This window comes from Macrobrachium rosenbergii, chromosome 27, assembly GCF_040412425.1.
Source record: "Macrobrachium rosenbergii isolate ZJJX-2024 chromosome 27, ASM4041242v1, whole genome shotgun sequence".
Lineage (NCBI taxonomy): Eukaryota > Metazoa > Arthropoda > Malacostraca > Decapoda > Palaemonidae > Macrobrachium > Macrobrachium rosenbergii.
Window position 1 is genome coordinate 15538818 of NC_089767.1, and position 17665 is coordinate 15556482.

Below are 17665 nucleotides of genomic sequence, written 5' to 3' on the forward strand. Positions count from 1 at the left end.
TTGTTCTTGCCTACCTGTTGTCTTGGAGCAGCTCGTTTTGCATGGGCAAATCTCCTGCTTTTGCTTTGGGATGGCTGAAGCACCATGCAACATAACCTCATTTTGTGCCATTGAATCAAGAACAAGGAGGTTCTAATGTGTTGACACCTTAGTGATAGTTTCTCTTTCTAGACTTTCCTCAAAATTCAGCTGTTGAGATGCATTAAAGGAGGGCTGGGTTACGCTCGTGAGAGGTTTGAGTGTGGCCTGGTGTATATCCTGAGGACACACTTTCTCTGCATATCAACATTCTGGAAATGCAGAAAGCATTGCTATCCCTAGAAGTTTCCAGTAACATTTGATAAGTCCCTCGCAGTGCTGACAAGCAGCAACACGACTATAGTGGCTTATGCCAAGCAAAAGGAGGCAGTTTAACTTTGCCAGTTGGCATCTACAGATCATCCGCATACATGAACGGATACTTTGCTGTGCTGTTGAGCCGTCATCCAGAGTGGAATACTTTGACAAACTAGCTCAGTTCCTGAGGCCATATTGTAGGAACAGAGTGGTCCTTACAGTACTCCCTAGAAAGGTACAGAGGCAGTTCAAGGTAGGGGGTTGTTTTATGCTCAACTTTTTTGCTTCCAGGCTGACCAGAAAGCTTCGAGTATTCCAGTCCTCGGGTGGTGATGGCAAAATATATTCCAATATCCCAGGGACATGGATTTTATACTATCCACTGTTTTATCAGGTGATTAACGAGTTTTGATCAACCCAGGGTTTTAAGATTACCTTGGCTGCTCATAATTGGCCTCTAAGTCAAGTGGCATCCAGATCTATGACCCTCCTGGCTAGGGGTCTCTCTGGTCAGTGTTTGTTCAATAGATTGCAAACTTCTTGTTTACCTTTGTTGAGACAAACTCCTGTCATTCTCTACTGCAATGCTTTTACTCTGCAGAAAACCAGGTTTCAGACTGAAGAGTTTGGATTTACCCTCATTGGGGTAGTTATGACTTTGAGGAGAATGACACTCATCTTTAGTTTGAGCCCATGAAATCAGGATATGGGATTGCTAGGGTGGAACAAATAAGGATTTCCCATGTTGACAAACATCTTATTATGATAAAAGTGTGGGCATACCAGAGCCTATTCAAGTGAAAGTATTGTGAAGTACAGCCATGAGTTTAAAATTTACAGTAAAAACACATTTGACTTTGGATATTTTTATTGGAAACAATTTTTTTCCATAAAAACAGAGCCAAGACAATTCTGACTTGCTCTGCCAAAGCTGTTTCAGTGATGTGTAGTCAGTATAGAGTATTTAGGTAGTCAGTGGACAATCTTGCTGAAGCAGCTCTCTCCATCACCAAAACCTCTTCTCAGACCAAGGAAATAGCTATTTCATTTTAGAGAAGCAACAAAGTTGTTCTACACTGATGTTGGTGAGGCCGTCACTCACTCGGCTGAAGCGACATAATTCTTGGAGATGTCTGTTTGTATTTGTAAATTTGAAGAAAATAAATTAAGAAAATGAAACCAAAATATTCTTAACACCATTTTTTGAGAAAATGAAATGCAGTAACTGAAAGTCTGAGGCAAAACCATAAAAAAAGGATTAATGTTAAGGGAAAGATTTTATAGATTAAATAAATCTGGCTGCATTGCTTTTAATTTTCTGTAAAAGAAAACTATCGTGCTGGCTTTGTCTGTCCATCCGCACTTTATTCTGTCCGCCCTTAGATCTTAGAAACTACCGAGACTAAAGGGCTGCAAATTAGTTTGTTGATCATCCACCCGCCAATCATCAAAATACCAAACTGCAGCCCTCTAGCCTCAGTAGTTTTTATTTTATTTAAGGTTAAAGTTAGCATGTAATTGTGCTTCTGGCAATGGTATGGGATAGGCCATCACTGGGCCTTGGTTAGTTTCATGGACCGTGACTCATACAACATTATACCAAAACCACCGAAAGATAGATCTATTTTCGGTGGCCTTCATTACACGCTGTAGCACCGTACAGAAAACTTGACTGCGCCTTTAGAAACTTTGGCGCATTTTTTACTTGTTTCTGCCTGGCCACACCTTTGTGTGTTTGATAGCGTATAGCATAGGCAACTGTCTTTCCTTTCTGTACCCCGAGGGACATTGCCCAAAAGTCCCGATAACTTCTCTCCTGAAACCTGTGATGGCTGCTTAACCCTTAAGGGACGGCATAATTTATCAATGTGCAGCACCCCAGACCGGGGAAACTTTGAGGTTGGCAAAATAAAAAAAAAATCACATCAATGGAAAGAGAATGACATGTACATTCACACTGTATAAATAAAATAATTCTAAAAAATTTTCCCTACCTTCCATGAGAAGTTGAAAATGACTATTTACAACCCCTTGTGGGGCTTCATTTACAAGACAATCGTAAATTTGACCAACTTATATATGTTTTTTCTAATAAGTTTTTTGGATTTTGTGAAATTATTATTACTGCTCACACAATATCAAAACAGATAAGAAATAAAAGCAGTAACAAATTTTTTGCATATTTGTTGTAAATATTCACGTAAGTTTACGAAAAGGAAGATTCAGTAACTTTTTTTTTTTTTTTTTACATGCTTTTTCTATTTCTTTGCAATTTTCTTTGTAAAAAAGGATTTTGACAAAGGAAAAATCTATTTCTGGGGAGGGGCCCGTGTCACCCGGTGAAATAATCCATTCAGCACTTATTTCTAGGTAATTCCGTTGCTAGATACCAGAGAAAAGCTAAATGTAAAGCTGGGGTTACTTACTCTCAGAGCGAGCTCCAAGAAATGGAGTCGATATGGTAAAGGGTGAGATTGTCACAATCACAGGACCCTGCCCTATAAAGATTCCCAATGTCAAAAGTCCCAACGAGAGTGCCGATACAAGCCCATGCACTACTCATGGACTGTACACAAAGCAACACTAGCCGCATTCCATGTTAGCACCCACCCCACTAGAATGATGTTTATCATGGGAGGGAGAGAATGAAAACAGGTGGGTCATCGTTGACACGGCCCTCCCCAGAAATAGATTTTTCCTTTGTCAAAATCCTTTTTCTGGATCGGGTCCCGTGTCAGCCGGTGAAATAATAACAGAGAAATAAACATCATTCTTATGCTAATAAAGACTTAAAACAGAGACGTTGAAAACTAGGAGAATTCTACCTTGAACATTAGTAAGGTCCTCTAAATTCATGTAATGAAAATACTGTAATGTAAGTGGTCATCGTCTAAGATCATGAGCTTAGGATTGAACCTGAATAGGCTTGTATTAAGAAAATACTTTCTGCCTAATAGCAAACACGATGACAACACATTTATAACCGACATACTATCGCAAAAGACAAAAACAAAAAACAACAGCAACCCATTCGTATATTTACAAGGAAATTTACACAAAGACTCGTGAGAGAGAGAGATGCAGTACCTTCCTCCTTGAAGTTACAAACATTACTGATGCAGGCCAAACTCTCACATCTGTATAAAAGTTGCCATTAGTGAATTTATAGCATATAGAAGTATTGGCACCTTTGTTTCGAATCATTATCACCATACCAGTGGTGCATAATTCTGCTTCACACTGAAGAGCAATCCTTCCACCTCCCCAAACCTGTTTTACTTCACACTGAAGCTCAATCCATCCACTAAGGGTTAACAGGTGTGGTCACCTAACTGCTTGGATAGACAGTTATCTTGCCCGAGTACTTTTGCTTAGTGGAAGTCTGGGGATGTGAATGGTGTGACTGGACTCTTTCTTTCCTTACTCCTTTCTGGAGCAGCATCTAGTTTGAAGTATCAACGGTCAGGCTAGATACAGGTAACTAAACTAAGAGCAGCCAATCTTAGCATGGTTCCTAAGATGTCTCCCTCTGCTCCCTTTTAACATGGGTAGAGCAACAGTTAGACTCATCACTCTCCATTAATTAGAATTAGCAGCATTCTGATTTGAATTCCCTTATGTGGGATTTCATGGTTCTCCTGTGTTTTGCTTACTGAAGTGCTCTCTCTTTCTCTAGCAGTCTCACTCACACCCAGGGCCTTACCACTCGTCATCCCATATGCTGGACAGAGTAGGAGCAGGTTAGAGTTGTCATTGCTGTTTCTGCTTGTGCCTGCAACCAGGATCTTGACAGTTCTGGGTAGGATTCAACTTCAATTGGTTGTCAGAGGTGACCTGCCATCTAAGAAGCAAGTATCCTATTTAAAAGGTGATGGTTTGTATTTACTTAGGAATAAATAAATTTTGTAATTTGTATTTTCCCTAGTTGATCATATCCCACCTCAGCAACCCTGCTTTGTCTCTGTGGCCAAAGGAAAAAGTGACTGCTGATGGAAAGTGAGGGGTATTCTCCCACTCAGCCACCATTTAACAACCTTGTTCAGTGACTGTTTCAGCTCACACTGAATATTCTTCTATAAAAGGCTGGGATTTGCATACCTATGAAAAAAATTATTTTTAAACTTTAAAGCACTTAAAGAATTTGTTCAATCGAAGAGCAGAGATTTTAGTTACAGACTTACGTAAGGGAGATGATACAAAAAATTTAATAATTGTTTTTTGGCTACAGGTTTGGAGACTTAAGAGCTCATATTTGCTCCTCTTTGTATTTCCTTGCAAAGTTGGAGGGCAGCCTCATAAAGACCTCCATTTACCTTTGTAAATTGTGGGATCATAAGTACAGTAATTTGTTTTTCAGGGCAAGGGTTATAAAACAAATATTTTGAAACTAAAGGTGTTTCATGGAATAAGTGCTCATTGACATTGATTTGTATTTACAAGTCTATCTTTTTCTTAATAAAATTGGTTTACCAGTGGGAATTGATAGAGTATTGGTTGTTCTAAACTGTTAAGCATTCAAATTGAGAATGAATGATGGCTGCTTGTTTTCTTTTTGAATAAGTACTCATGAGTGTATTGTGAAGTATAATTTCAATGATTACTATGATATAGTCCTGTAGCCATGAAACATTGCTCTCATGTTGAAATATTCTTTTCTAGTTGTGCATTAATCAGGTTAATGATTTTATTTTCATTGGTATCAGGTTCTAGGAACTGAAGTGAATTATTTCCTTGATTCCTTTAAAAAATATTTAAATTTTTTTTTCTTTTACAGCAGTTGTACCTGCAGCAGCCAAATAGCAACATATACTTCAAATGTACAAAACCAGAAGCTTTAAGTCATTTAGCAATGGAGAAGGCGGCACTGGAAAAAAGCAGTAGTTAACAGAAGTCATTTAGCAGTGAGGAGGAAGGCACTGGAAAAAAAGCATTGGTTAACAAAAGTCATTTAGCAATGAAGAGTAAGGCACTGGAAAAAAAGCATTAGTTAACAAAATATTGTATACAGTTATCGGCGCTTATGGCATTGTAACTTGATGATGCATCGAGTTACAGGGCCGTAAGCACCAGTAACTTGATGCCTAATCTTGCTGTTAGCACTGTAACTTGATGCAACATCAAGTTACAGCGCTGAAAAAGTGCCATAAGATCGAATCTGCCATAAGTCGGTGATGCGTATTTTCAATTAATATTTATATACATTGATGTAACTATTTAGAAGTATTAAAGAGTACCAATCAGTAGTTTTTGTGATCAAAATTAGCTGATCTTTATTATAGCTTCTACCACAGGTTTTATTATAATTCAGTTCAGCTTCCAGCTTATTTGTCCTAAATTATCTGTTCCCTATTTTACAGTTTGGCTTTTGCAAGGGCTGGGGTGCGTGTGATGCAAGTCTATCAGTTTTCATTGTTAAGAAACTACTGCACCTAGATTCTCATGAAGTTCACTTGATCAATCTTGGCTTTATTGCAATTTTTATTTTTATTGACTGTTAATGATATAGTTTTCAAACTTGGATAGGAGTTTGGGGTGAATTTTTAACAGATGGCGAAGAGGTTTCTGTTTTTGCCGTCAACTCACCTGTGGACTATGGGCAGTCCCTGGTTATCGGCAATCTGGTTTTACGGGGCTTGTGTAGTGACAAAAATCTGTGATTTTTGCACTGATATGCACCGATTTCCGCTTATCAGTGCTGATACATAACCTAACAGTGGCACCAATCTTCGGTTATCGGCAATTTTTGCTTATCACGCCGTTGAAACGGAACCGCTGCCAATAACTGGGGACTGCCTTTACTCCATACCTCAGTAGTGCTACTTGATACTTATTCTCACCTTGTTTCTGTTGTGCATTGTCAATGAGAAGCAAAGTCTTCACCTATTGTCCAGCAATTCCCAGGTCTTGTGTCTGATGACGAACGACCTCCTTACGAAAGTGGTTATGAAACCAACTAGAAATGATCATGGAGGTGAACCAAGCCTTTACTGAATGATACCAAACCACTCTGAGATTATATAAGACAACCCACACAGGGCAAGTGGTTGCTGATTGCTTAGCTTCAAAAGCTTGATGAAGCAGTTCAGCCCTTTCCTTAGGGCCAGTAACCTATCTACCATCATCTGTTAGTAGTTAGTGGTGGAATGGAAGGTGAGCCTTACCCAAGGATAGATGATGCTAATTTGGTCAACCACAAATGAGGCTGATTAATTCCTTCAAGTTTCCTTTTCAAGGAATTATTGTAATTTCTCTCAGCTGTATGGTAAGTTCTATTCGCAGCATGGTGAGAATTAACAAAGAGTGTAATTTTCATTTGAACAATTTCGCCTACATGCAATCATCAAAACATGGCTGGTCATTTGCCCTGAATTTGATGGCCTTTCTAGGGATATACCTTACTATAATAGCCATCAGCATTTTATTCAACTTTTTGGGATCAGGATCTAGTACAGCATCTGAAATATTAAGTACCTGACAAGCTTCAATAATGCGATCCCAATTGGTTCTAGATTTCAGCCAGACTGTTTTTCCAATGGTGGCATTGGGAATATACTGATTGACAGATACGTCCATCTCAATGGTGCAATGCTCAAAAGTGCTTATGTATTCACAGACCTTGGACTTGACAATAGCTGGAACATCTCATCAGTTAAGGTAGTGAGCAAGGAGTTAAATAGACTTGTTTTGTCAGCGTGTAGTTCTGACTTAAAACAAGGCCTTTCCTTTTCATCAAGTCTCTGCATGGCTGCTGAAATTCCTTCTCTCCTTGGAAGCATACAAAGCTTCACCATGAGTCTTGTCGGAAAGCATATGTCAGATCTCGAACCAAAATGGTCAACCTTCAGATGCCTTGAAGTCCGCAACCCCATGGAGACCTGCGAACTTCATTGCAGCACATGAGAACCAACAGGCTCCGATTGTCTTTCAGTCGTGGAAGGAGCCATGACTGATGCCACTAAGGTATCCTGCATAGTTACAGATGTCTGCTTGATTACTGGATAACAGAAACCTCGATCCACACATTGGAAAGCTAATCTGATCCAAAGCACCACAAGCAGAACACAAACACAGCAGTTAGAACAACTACTCTGCCTCATGAGTGAACCTTCAATAATCCTTCAGTTTGAGATCATCAGTGAAGATGGAGTGGCTATAGTGCAAAAGATGACAGCTGCTGAGTGTTATGTAATTCATTGTCCCCTTACAAGATCAATTGGAAAAGGGTTTGGAAGAAAAGCGCTGGTGAGGTCTGGCAGAATTATACTTACTTAATATTTATTTACACTTATTTACAATAGTATACTACTCCATTACACAACCCCTACCCATATTAAATCAAACTACACCCCAGTCAGATTTATAGACCACTGAAAACTGGAGCATGGTTCACTTAAAAAGCAAGGATATAACAATTAGTTCAATAGGAAAGCCTTCCTCCTACCTTAAGATTACTTGCAGACTGCTTAGCTCTATAGTTGCAAGAAAATGTCAGCAGGCAAATCAGAGAGGATTGATTGATTAATTGTGGGTTATCTGGCATCACAACTACCAGGGTCATGCATACTGGCAGTCTCTCTGGCTGAACTACCCATCACCAACATTCACTCTGTAATTCATGATGTGAAAGCCTACATGGGCACAGTAAGCATACTAAAATGCTGATTTACACTGAAGTCAAAATAAGCTTACAGTACTACAATACTGTAATGTCCACCCTTATTTCAAAGATTTTTTTAATCCTCCTCACTGTTTTAGCAAAGCTGTATTCATCAGAACTGCATAATAAAAGTTTAAACTTAAGGCAAAGTAAAATTTAGGGTGTTAAATTCTTACAATATGTATTTCAAAATTTCTTCAAGGCTGATGAACTTACTAGAAAATAACCAAAAGTAAAGCACGTGAGTATAAAAAAAAGCAATAAGTATGATAAACTTAATTAAAATATATGATTTCTTCCTCAAGAAACAAAAATGGTATAATGTAAACTGTAATATTTCATCCCCTTCTCAAAACTTGATTAAAACATGATTTCTTCAAGAAACAAAAATGGTATAATGTAAACTAATATTTCATCCCTTCTCAAAACTTGATGAAAATATATTTTTCTTCAAGAAACAAAAATGGTATAATGTAAACTGTAATATTTCATCCCCTTCTCAAAACTTGTTGAAAATATATTTCTTCTTCAAGAAACAAAAATGGTATACAGTAATGTAAACTGTAATATTTCATCCCCTTCTCAAAACTTGATTAAAATATATGATTTCTTCCTCAAGAAACAAAAATGGTATAATGTAAACTGTAATATTTCATCCACTTCTCAAAACTTGATTAAAAAAAACTATAATTTCTTCAAGAAACAAAAATGGTACAATGTAAACTGTAATATTTCATCCCCTTCTCGAAATTTTATTAAAATATATGATTTCTTCCTCGAGAAACAAAAATGGTATAATGTAAACTGTAATATTTCATCCCCTTCTAAAAACTTGATTAAAATATATGATTTCTTCCTCAAGAAACAAAAATGGTATAAAGTAAACTGTAATATTTCATCCCCTTCTAAAAACTTGATTAAAATATATGATTTCTTCCTCAAGAAACAAAAATGGTATAATGTAAACTGTAATATTTCATCCACTTCTCAAAACTTGATTAAAATATATGATTTCTTCCTCAAGAAACAAAAATGGTATAATGTAAACTGTAATATTTCATCCACTTCTCAAAACTTGATTAAAATAAACTATATGATTTCTTCCTCAAGAAACAAAAATGGTATAATGTAAACTGTAATATTTCATCCCCTTCTCAAAATTTTATTAAAATATGATTTCTTCCTCAAGAAACAAAAAACTGTAATATTTCACCCTCTTCTCAAAACTTGATTAAAATATATGATTTCTTCCTCAAAAACAAAAAATAAAATATATGATAAACTGAAACAAAATCAAACATTTCTTAAAATAAATTAAAAATATTTCTTCCTCAAGAAACAAAAATGTTGTAATGTAAACTGTAATATTTCATCCCCTTCTCAAAACTTGGATTAAAATAAATTATATGATTTCTTCCTCAAGAAACAAAAATGGTATAATGTAAACTGTAATATTTCATCCACTTCTCAAAACTTGATTAAAATAAATTATTTTTCCTCAAGAAACAAAAATAGTATAATGTAAACTGTAATATTTCATCCACTTCTCAAAACTTGATAAAAATATATGATTTCTTCCTCAAGAAACAAAAATGGTATAATGTACACTGTAATATTTCATCCACTTCTCAAAACTTGATTAAAATATTTCTTCCTCAAGAAACAAAAATGGTATAATGTAAACTGTAATATTTCATCCCCTTCTCAAAACTTGATTAAAATAAATTATATGATTTCTTCAAGAAACAAAAATAGTATAATGTAAACTGTAATATTTCATCCACTTCTCAAAACTTGATTAAAATATATGATTTCTTCCTCAAGAAACAAAAATGGTATAATGTAAACTGTAATATTTCATCCACTTCTCAAAACTTGATTAAAATTTATGATTTCTTCCTCAAGAAACAAAATGGTATAATGTAAACTGTAATATTTCATCCCTTCATTCTGCAAAACGTGATTAAAATAAAATATATGATTTCTTCCTTTAGAAACAAAAATGGTATAATGCAAAAATTTAATATTTTTCATCCACTTTGTGGTAATGTTTGCAAAACTTGATTAACCGTTAAAAAGTTTTACTGGATGTATCGTAACATGTCGAATAAAATTAACTCTGTTGTATCTTTTATCAGTGGAAATATACCATATAAATCATACAAAAATTTCAACCTTCGGTCAACTTTGACTAGACTGAAAAATGGTCGAAAAACGCAATTGTAAGCTAAAACTCTTACATTCTAGTAATATTCAATCATTTACCTTCATTCTGCAACAAATTGGAAGTCTCTAGCACAATATTTCGATTATTGGTGAATTTTTAGAAAAACTTTTTCCTTACGTCTGCCCAGTAACTCGGCCGAAAATTTAAGAAATTCTTTCGTCACTTTGTGGTAATGTTTGCACAGTTTTATATTAGTCGTTACATAAAGTTTTATATATGAAAATGTGCGCAATTTCATGTAGAATACAACAAAAAATAACTCATGGTTGTAGCTTTTATCAGTTTTGAAATATATTCATATAAATCACTATAAATAGTAAAAATTTACTTTCGGTCAACTTTAACTCGACCAAAATGGTCGAAAACTGCAATTGTAAGCTAAATCACTTGGTCTAGTAATATCCAATCAATTGCCTTCATTCTGCAACAAACGGGAAGTCTCTAGCACAAATTTCGATTTATGGTGAATTTAAAAAAAAAAAAACTTTTTTTTACGTCCGCGCATTACGAATTCATGCATCATTTTGTGACATTTTCTGTGTTGCTTTGATTGTTTTACAATTTGTTATATACCAAAATCATTGCCATTTAGTGTACAATACAAAGAAAAAAAAAAATAACTCATTAACTTTTACCATTTTGCTCACAGCACAATTTATATACAATTATATAAAATTTTTTTTTTCCGACTATCATATATTTCAATATTTATATATGATATTTTTTTCATTTCTGATGGTTGCATACTAAACTTCAGGAGAGAGGAAAAAAAAAAAAATAATAAAAATAATCCCGCTTTGGCGCTAACCCCCAAACGCCGCCGGCATACGACAGACACTTTTGTAAATAGAAGCTCGGCGTTAGAGGGTTAAAATATATGATTTCTTCCTCAGGAAACAAAAATTGTATAATGTAAACTGTAATATTTCATCCACTTCTCAAAACTTGATTAAAATATGATTTCTTCCCCAAGAAACAAAAATGGTATAATGTAAACTGTAATATTTCATCCCCTTCTCAAAACTTTATTAAAATTATATGATTTCTTCAAGAAACAAAAATGGTATAAATTGTAACATTTCATCCCTTTCTCACATTATTATAACACACACATCTGATAAAGAACATGAAATATTTGCCCCAAAACCCATTATGTTTTAGGTAAAACACTGATGATAATACTCTGCAGTGATCTGGCACACACAACTAGTCAGGTGATGAATTTCCTTATCCAATTTCAGTTTCTCATTGTTCAATGTGAGTACCACAAAATATGTTTAACTCCTACAAGTCCAGTTATACTTATTGAGTAGGGCCAAAAAGTTTAACCTTTCCACTCCAAGCTGATTTTACAAAATTTGTTGCTAGGCCCTATGCTTAAACCCACACAGTTAGGAAGCTCATGTTATGCTTTCAAGTATCTACAAGGGCCAATGCTGCTTCAATTTACTGTTCGAGAGACCAACAGTGTTTCCAATGTACAATATACTGCTGCCTAGTAATCAATGGCCTGTTCTACACAGAAAATTCATCTTCCTAATTGAATAAAGCAATGCAATGACATGTCCACTCACTCAAGATTTGCCAAGATGACCAAGAATCTCAATGGTTCAAACTGCACATCAATACAATTAAGAGATTAAAACAAGCAGCAGCAGCTTAAGAAAAGAGTACATGGTATCAAATATCCTAGAAATATTTCAATTTCTCACAACCAACAACCAGGGAGGCCCCAACCTGACCAGGTATTTGTGTTAGAGCATATACAGTAAGCCAATGATACACCATCCAAATTATTTATCCTTTCTTCAGTCCCTGCTTAAAAGTTACTTTAGTATCAATAAATGCTGCTTTTTTCAGTGTAATGATACATTTACTTTCCTTACTGTATTTATATCACTTTGTTGGAGTTCTGTATTACTGTACTGTTGCCAAGATTTGCTTTTTTTTTAACTGAAAGTACAGATGGGGAAAACAGAAGAGGTGTATGGGTATTCCAAGGGGAGGTATGAATGCCAAGAAACTTGTATGGACTGCAATTTTCCTCTGGCTGAGTAGATGCCACAGGAGAATGAAGAAATGGACAAAATTTCTTTGATGCATGTAAACTCTGCACTAGTTCCATATCTTCTGAGTCCTGATTGTTGCATGGCTGATAAACAGAAGACAGCAGGGGGTCAAGATTATAAACTGCAATCTCCTGCACAATGTTTACTCTCTTCCCTGTATGACAGGTCTCCAGAAGAGGGTTGACGCTTCTGCTAGGAAAAGTGCTTCCAAGAGCACTGTTCATAAAGTTGGCACAGTTCTGTGAAAAAAAAAGTAAAAAATATTCAAAACAATGCATGACATTATATAAATTACATAATAATAATAATACCACATTAGTATATAAATTTTGTAATGTTTATGACCCCAGGGATGACAACTGAGTTAACCACAAACATCTTGACAAGCATATCTAATTCATTATAAGGGATAAAGTAGTGGTAGACAACCTCTCTTAAACTGTTTTAACAATTTGAGAGATAAATGAATGCAAGATACAAGGTGAACTGTTTGAAATACTTGCATATTAATGCATAAAAATGTATCGCTGTCACATATAAACAAAAATAAAACGTACTTATAGCTAACAGGGAAAGTAAAGATTCTAAAATACAAACACTCGTTAACAAAAAAACTGGTGTGTGAACTTGAAAGGATGCTCATCCTTTTGACAGGATGAGTGAAACAGCGATTAGGATTGTCTCCCCTTATCTTTTCTGGAGCAAGAATCATGAAACCTTTAACTAAGTTATGATATATAAATAAAAAATCTTTTATTTGCACCATTAAAGCCACAAAGATGTTGTATATGGGTGAAAGTGAATTATATCTATGACCATGTCCTAATCTGTGCTAGCCTACTCAAAGCCTCAGTAACTTTGCAATTGATGTAGCATACCCTAAAAAGTCAATGCAACTTGACTCTACAAAGGCTAGAGCAGTAATTTACGTATTCAATATGATGCAGTTCAATAAACACTACTTCCTGGTGTCAAAGATGCTTTTTTTCCCCCCCTCAATTTGGATATTTACTGTGCATCAGCAGTCTATCCTAACCTGAGGTGAAGGTTATTTATGCTAGACAGTAATCAATACTTATAATGACCTCTGAATGAAGTGTATAAATTATACTTAAAATAGTAAATAAACAAAGTACCATAAACAAAAAATAAATGTAACTTGCATGCATATCAGTATCACTGGTATTTTCACCCTACCCAAACACCCCAACTTCAATGGAACATCAATAGCTGGTAAGAGTAAAATTGTGGTTTGTTAAGGGAGTTTAGCGATAAATTTTACTTTACTGATAAATTTTTCCAAAAGCAAGGCTATCATGATCAAACACATTTGCTTGGTATCTGTGTTGTACTTTTCCAAATGGTAACAATGTGCAAAATATTTTCACAACTAAATTGTTTTTATTATTTGTACTACTGTATCTGTATAGTGCAGATTTTAATTTTTATTCTATTGACTCTTCTCTCCTCGTAGGTCTCTAACTCGTCGAACCCTCAGAAAAACTTGCTATCTGCAATCTCCACCTCCTTCTAGCCTTATTGGAAGGGTTAATCAGCAAGGCCTCCCCTTCAAGTAGCTGATTGGAAGGACTGTAGTGGGTGTGATTCAAATCTCTCCTTAGAGGACTTGATAGGAGGTGATCTTAGGAGGGTGTGTGAAAGACCCCTCCCACACATAATTGATTGGAGGTTGAAGAAGTACATCACTTGGGCCAAAGCTGTTGTAAGCATTTAGACTGTGCTGACTCATGTTTTGGTTAGCTTCAATCGTGAGGCCATTATTTCCCACTTTTACGACTGTTTTTATGGCTTAAACACGATATACTGCAATGGTCCATGTTAACATCCCGCGTATTGATAACATGACACAACAGCATTTGGCCGTTATCACTGTGTTCTTTGCCTCTCTTTATTCTTATCTCTCTCTCTCTCTCTAACTTTTTCTCTTCTCTTCTCTCTCTCTCTCTCTCTTTCTTTTCTATCTAATTTCCCTATCTATTCTACACCACAACACTATTTTTATTGTTCATATGCAGTACAAACCTGGGTCTTAACATTAGGATAAATCTGGCGCCACCTGGAAACAGATAAAAAAAAAAAAACAGGAATTGTTTATGCAATCAATTGGTGGCATCTGGCATCAATCACTGGGATGAGGGAGGAAGCGGACAGTGACCTAATCTCCAACCCCATGATGTATTTAGTTTTCTTCTTACTGCCTTGAGAGGAGGACATACCTTTTGCTCCTCCCTAAAGCTGGTTTTCCCCTTCCTTGACCTTGTTTCCTTGGTTTGAGATATTTATATCATAATGACACATTGTGTGTTTTGTGTGTGTGTTTTGGCTTTTGATAATGCAATCCCAAAACTCATCTAAGCATTTCCTAAACCTCAGACAAAATGTCCCGGTGTAGCAAACTACCCTTGTTCGCATTTTCTTGATCCCTTTGAGACTGATCCCCATCCTACTTGTACTAGTTTCAGATCTAAGTCTTGTGACGTAACTAATCCTTGCCCTGAGTGCTGTTTTCGGTCTTCGCCAAGAAGCAGCAGCATAAGAGAAAGTCGGAGATGCCATCTTGGGAAGGGTTCACTCCTCTTTCGATGGAAGTTTCTCAAGCTCCTCATTGTTCTGCTTCTCCCTTGTCCTCCTCCAATTGTTCTTTCTTCCTTAGAAGATTTTACCTCTTCCCATTCTTCCATTGCCTCATCCTTGGAAGTTTTGGAAGAGGGGTCAAGAGATTAAATTCCTCATACTGCCCCCACCCCCCGCCCTTCCCAGGTGAGGAAACCCCCCCTCCCCCCTTCCCCGAGGGTGGAGGCAGTGCCATCTTGTTTTGTCTGTTTCAGGTTCGGACGTGTAGAAGATTTCTGATGCTTGGGCCTTGTTAGGCCTATCAGGGGTACCAACCTTGGATGGCCTATTATCCCACTTCATGTCTTTTCGCTTTCCAGTGTTGGCTGCCACTGCAGTTCCCAGTCCTCCCAGCCTTCATTCTGCTGGGTCTCGCGCTGTTTGCCCTGGTACGATGCCATTACACCTTCCAGCACATCATCTTGGGTCGCCCCTCCTGTTAAGGCTACAGTTTCTCGGGTTTCCTGCTCAAGCCGCCATGACAGTTCCCGTATCAATGGCTATCCCAGCTCTTGTACAGAGTTCATCTGCTCCTGTGATTTGAAAGAGTTGACTCGGTCTTTTCAGAGAAGTATGGACGTGTTCTGAAGAAACAATGTAGATCTCACTCATCTTCGTCTTCTGTTCATTCTTCCCCTGTCAGAAGGAGGATTAAAGACTCCGTCCCTGATCCTCACCCCAAGAAGCAAAGGACCACCTACATTTCTCTGTCGTCGTCAGACCATGTCCGTGACTCTCCCATATGTGTATGGGTTCCCGTCAGTGATGTGCCTCGTTCGTCTGCCTCTCGTCTTCAAAAATCTCGTTCTGAGAGGAAAGCTGCAGTGATTCCATCTTCCCAGTTCATCCTGTGCAAGTTCGGAGAAAAGATGACAAAGCTCCACTCAAGAAATCCCGAGTGCTGGATTCCAATACAGTTCTACCCTTGCACATCCACACTTCGTCATGTCTGCAGCCATGCTCTCGTCTACGGCTGTTATCTCCTTATCGTTCTACTTCATGTTCTACTGCTAGGCACATTCTTTCATGTCGGGCATGCAGACTCGCTGTTCTTCGCCTCGATGACATTCCTCATCGTGATCTCCAAGGAGAGACCACGGCTGATGTTCGTCTTCCTACGGCTGCGGATGTGACTACTGTATAGCCATTCTAAGCCATGGGATGATGCATGTCCATTATGCAAGAACAGAATTTCTGAGTCTCGAACCAGTGATTGACACTCTTCACATCCTGCTGTATCAAAAGACATTCCAACTCTCGCAAAAGTGTTATGGCCTGATAGATCTTATGCCCCGGTGCTAAACCCTTTGGATCCATTGGAAGAGGCAGACGGATCCTCATGACCAGGAAGTGGAGGATATGGAGAATCAAGATTTTTATACATTCTATGCAGAGGTTATACATATCATTCGTGAGTTCAATAATCTTTTTAAGAAAGCTGTGGCTCCTTCTGCGATTGTCCATACAGGTATAGAAGCTTTGCTAGGACTGGAGGACAACTCTAAAACATCTTTTGAGTTGCCCTGCTCAAGCCACGCAGACTCCGTCCTAAATCGAGTCAATTCCTTGATTTCGAGCCAGGATAACTCTCTTCGTTTCAGCAGGCCATTCAAGCGTCTTCCTCCTCCACTTCCTCGCCATAAAGGTTTTATGCAACTCCTCTAAATAGACAAGTCAACCCTGATGTCGTTTGGTTAAAGCCGGGACTGGCCCCAGATCAGATTAGGGCAGAAGGTCCTTGCCTTACCTTTCAAGAAGCAGCAACTTTGGAGTTAGCTGCCTCTTCTGCCTTCCAGACTCTCTTGGCTCGATTTGTGGTCAACAGTAGTGGCCAGAACTACTACTTCTTCAAGAAATACTGTACAGCTAACAGTGCATCTTACATCTGACTCTACAATCTGATGCTAAAGCCATTTTGTACCTTCCCCACTTGAGTGCTAACCTATGGGCTAATCTACTGCCAATGAGGAGACACGCAGTCCTCTCCTAGGTGGCTTGGTCTGTCGACCTTGACTCCTTGCCATCCTTGAGGAATGGTGATAACCTAGACTCCCAGCTGCTTTTCCCCTAGGGATTGGGTAGAAACAGCTATCAATAGGCATCAAGCCAATAATAACGACCGTCTTGTTTAGCAGGCAGTGACAAAAAAAGCCGGTCCCTCTTGCTCTAATGCACTAAGACAGAAGCCACAATCTCCTCCCAAGAAGTCTTCTTAACCTGCTTCGTCAACAGTGAAGAAACCTTCCAAGCAACGTCCTTTTCAGTCCCACTCTTCCAGGCCAGGAAGAGGAGCTAGAGGCAGGGCCAGAGGAAGCAGACGATAGAGTGGGCGCCCCCTCCCACCCTTTGCCACTAGTGGGGGGATGCCTGGCAAGCCATTGGGCTACATGGCAGCACATCAGGGTGGAGCCGTGGGTGGTAGACATCCCTCAGGTATGATAGACATGATATCTACTACCTTTAGACTTAGCACCTCCCCTCTCGACAATCCTCTCCTTCAGCTCACCTACGCCCATGGCTCTCCAAAGCACCTAGCTCTCCAGAGGAAGTGAGGAAGATGATGTAGAAAGGAGCAATAGAGCAAGTAAAGCGTACTTCCCCAGGTTTTTACAGCCGAGTCTTTCTAGTCCCCAAAGCCACTGGTGAATGGAGACCAGTGACAGACCTTTCAACTTTGAACCTCTTCATCAAGAAGACCAAGTTCAAAATAGAGGCTCCTCGAATAGTCCTTGTGGCTGTCAG

At 37.9% G+C, this 17665-nt stretch overlaps 1 protein-coding gene and 1 long non-coding RNA gene across 3 annotated transcripts in view; one reads left to right on the forward strand and one right to left on the reverse strand.

Moving 5' to 3' along the window:
- The window catches only part of LOC136853429 (uncharacterized), a 76773-nt gene extending 68501 nt beyond the window's left edge, over positions 1 to 8272 (forward strand). Inside the window, exon 3 of the long non-coding RNA XR_010857454.1 lies at positions 5111 to 8272. This is a non-coding gene — a long non-coding RNA (uncharacterized lncRNA). The remainder of the gene's footprint in view (positions 1 to 5110) is intronic.
- A 2952-nt stretch (positions 8273 to 11224) lies between these two features.
- Positions 11225 to 17665, reverse strand: part of LOC136853428 (uncharacterized) — a 125766-nt gene continuing 119325 nt past the window's right edge. For both annotated transcript variants that reach the window (XM_067128980.1, XM_067128981.1), the window contains one exon: positions 11225 to 12528. In XM_067128980.1, the coding sequence (XP_066985081.1) occupies positions 12112 to 12528 (417 nt within the window). In that variant the 3' untranslated portion in view covers positions 11225 to 12111. The remainder of the gene's footprint in view (positions 12529 to 17665) is intronic.